This window comes from Mastomys coucha, unplaced genomic scaffold, assembly GCF_008632895.1.
Source record: "Mastomys coucha isolate ucsf_1 unplaced genomic scaffold, UCSF_Mcou_1 pScaffold16, whole genome shotgun sequence".
NCBI lineage: Eukaryota > Metazoa > Chordata > Mammalia > Rodentia > Muridae > Mastomys > Mastomys coucha.
Window position 1 is genome coordinate 38,141,445 of NW_022196898.1, and position 1,098 is coordinate 38,142,542.

The 1,098-nt window shown below is 51.1% G+C and overlaps 1 protein-coding gene across 1 annotated transcript; it reads left to right on the forward strand.

The window, feature by feature from the left end:
• Positions 1-422: 422 nt before the first annotated feature.
• Positions 423-1,038, forward strand: Dpm3 (dolichyl-phosphate mannosyltransferase subunit 3, regulatory). The gene is made up of 2 exons (XM_031376051.1): positions 423-563; positions 688-1,038. The coding sequence occupies exon 2, from the start codon at positions 693-695 to the stop codon at positions 969-971; it is 279 nt and encodes a 92-aa protein (XP_031231911.1). The 5' UTR covers positions 423-563; positions 688-692; the 3' UTR covers positions 972-1,038.
• Positions 1,039-1,098: the final 60 nt, after the last annotated feature.

Here is a 1,098-nt window from a genome sequence, read left to right on the forward strand (position 1 = left end):
GGGATTTGAACTCACGACCTTTGGAAGAGCAGTTGGTGCTCTTACCCGCTGAGCCATTTCACCAGCCCCAGCCTATTTCTTCAAGACAGGATCTCAGATTAGAATTCAAGTTTATTCTGGGTACTCTGTAAAATCCTGTTGCAAAATAAAAAGGAGCTCAGTGGTTGAGAACTTGCCTAGCAGGTGTGAGGCTGCTTGTTCATCTTCTCTGATTGATGGGTGTGTTGGAAAAATGCTTGAATAATTGAATGAGTGGACTGTCTGCTCTGGAGAACTGAGTTTAAAGGGGGTGATTTAACATTCTCATCTTAATGCAACGTATTGGCGTATCCTCACACTTTGCACAAGTCCCAGCCGGTATCGATCTGGGTCTCCAGAACAAAACAGCGCAAAATCTCCTCTGAACTCAGATTTCCGAAGAGCAGTGTATAACCAACCTGGATCTGAGCACGGCCGAAATTGTACTAAGAACTACAGTTCCCAGAAGGCAGCCCGGAAAAAGGGCGGTAGTAGAAAACGACTTCCGGATGCTGATGCGGGCCTTGTCAGCGCGACACACGGAGGTACACTTAGGTGGCGGGCAGAGTGGAAAGATGGAAATGGGTGGCAGCGACTGGGGATAAATGTCAGATGCAGAGCGGGGAATGGTAGAAAGTATCCTTAGCTTTGATATTTTTCTCCCTGCAGCAAACATGACGAAGTTAACCCAGTGGCTTTGGGGACTGGCTCTCCTGGGCTCTGCCTGGGCTGCCCTGACCATGGGAGCACTGGGCCTGGAGCTGCCTTTTCCCTGCCGGGAGGTCCTGTGGCCACTGCCTGCCTACCTGTTGGTGTCCGCTGGCTGCTATGCCCTGGGCACTGTGGGCTATCGCGTAGCAACATTTCACGACTGCGAGGACGCCGCCCGAGAACTGCAGAGCCAGATCCTGGAGGCCCGAGCTGATTTAGCACGCAGGGGGCTGCGCTTCTGACCTCAGAACCCATTCCAGTCTGGACATCTTTCCTCATTCCTCATTAAAATGCAATTTTATTTTCTAATCTTGTTTAGCTTTTAGTATGGAGGATAGGGATTAGGGTGTGGGTGTGGCGGGGGGGGGG

What these genes read in the sequence shown, in the direction of transcription:
- Dpm3 (XM_031376051.1), top strand. Translation starts at nt 693, where the DNA reads ATGACGAAGTTAACCCAGTGGCTTTGGGGACTGGCTCTCCTGGGCTCT.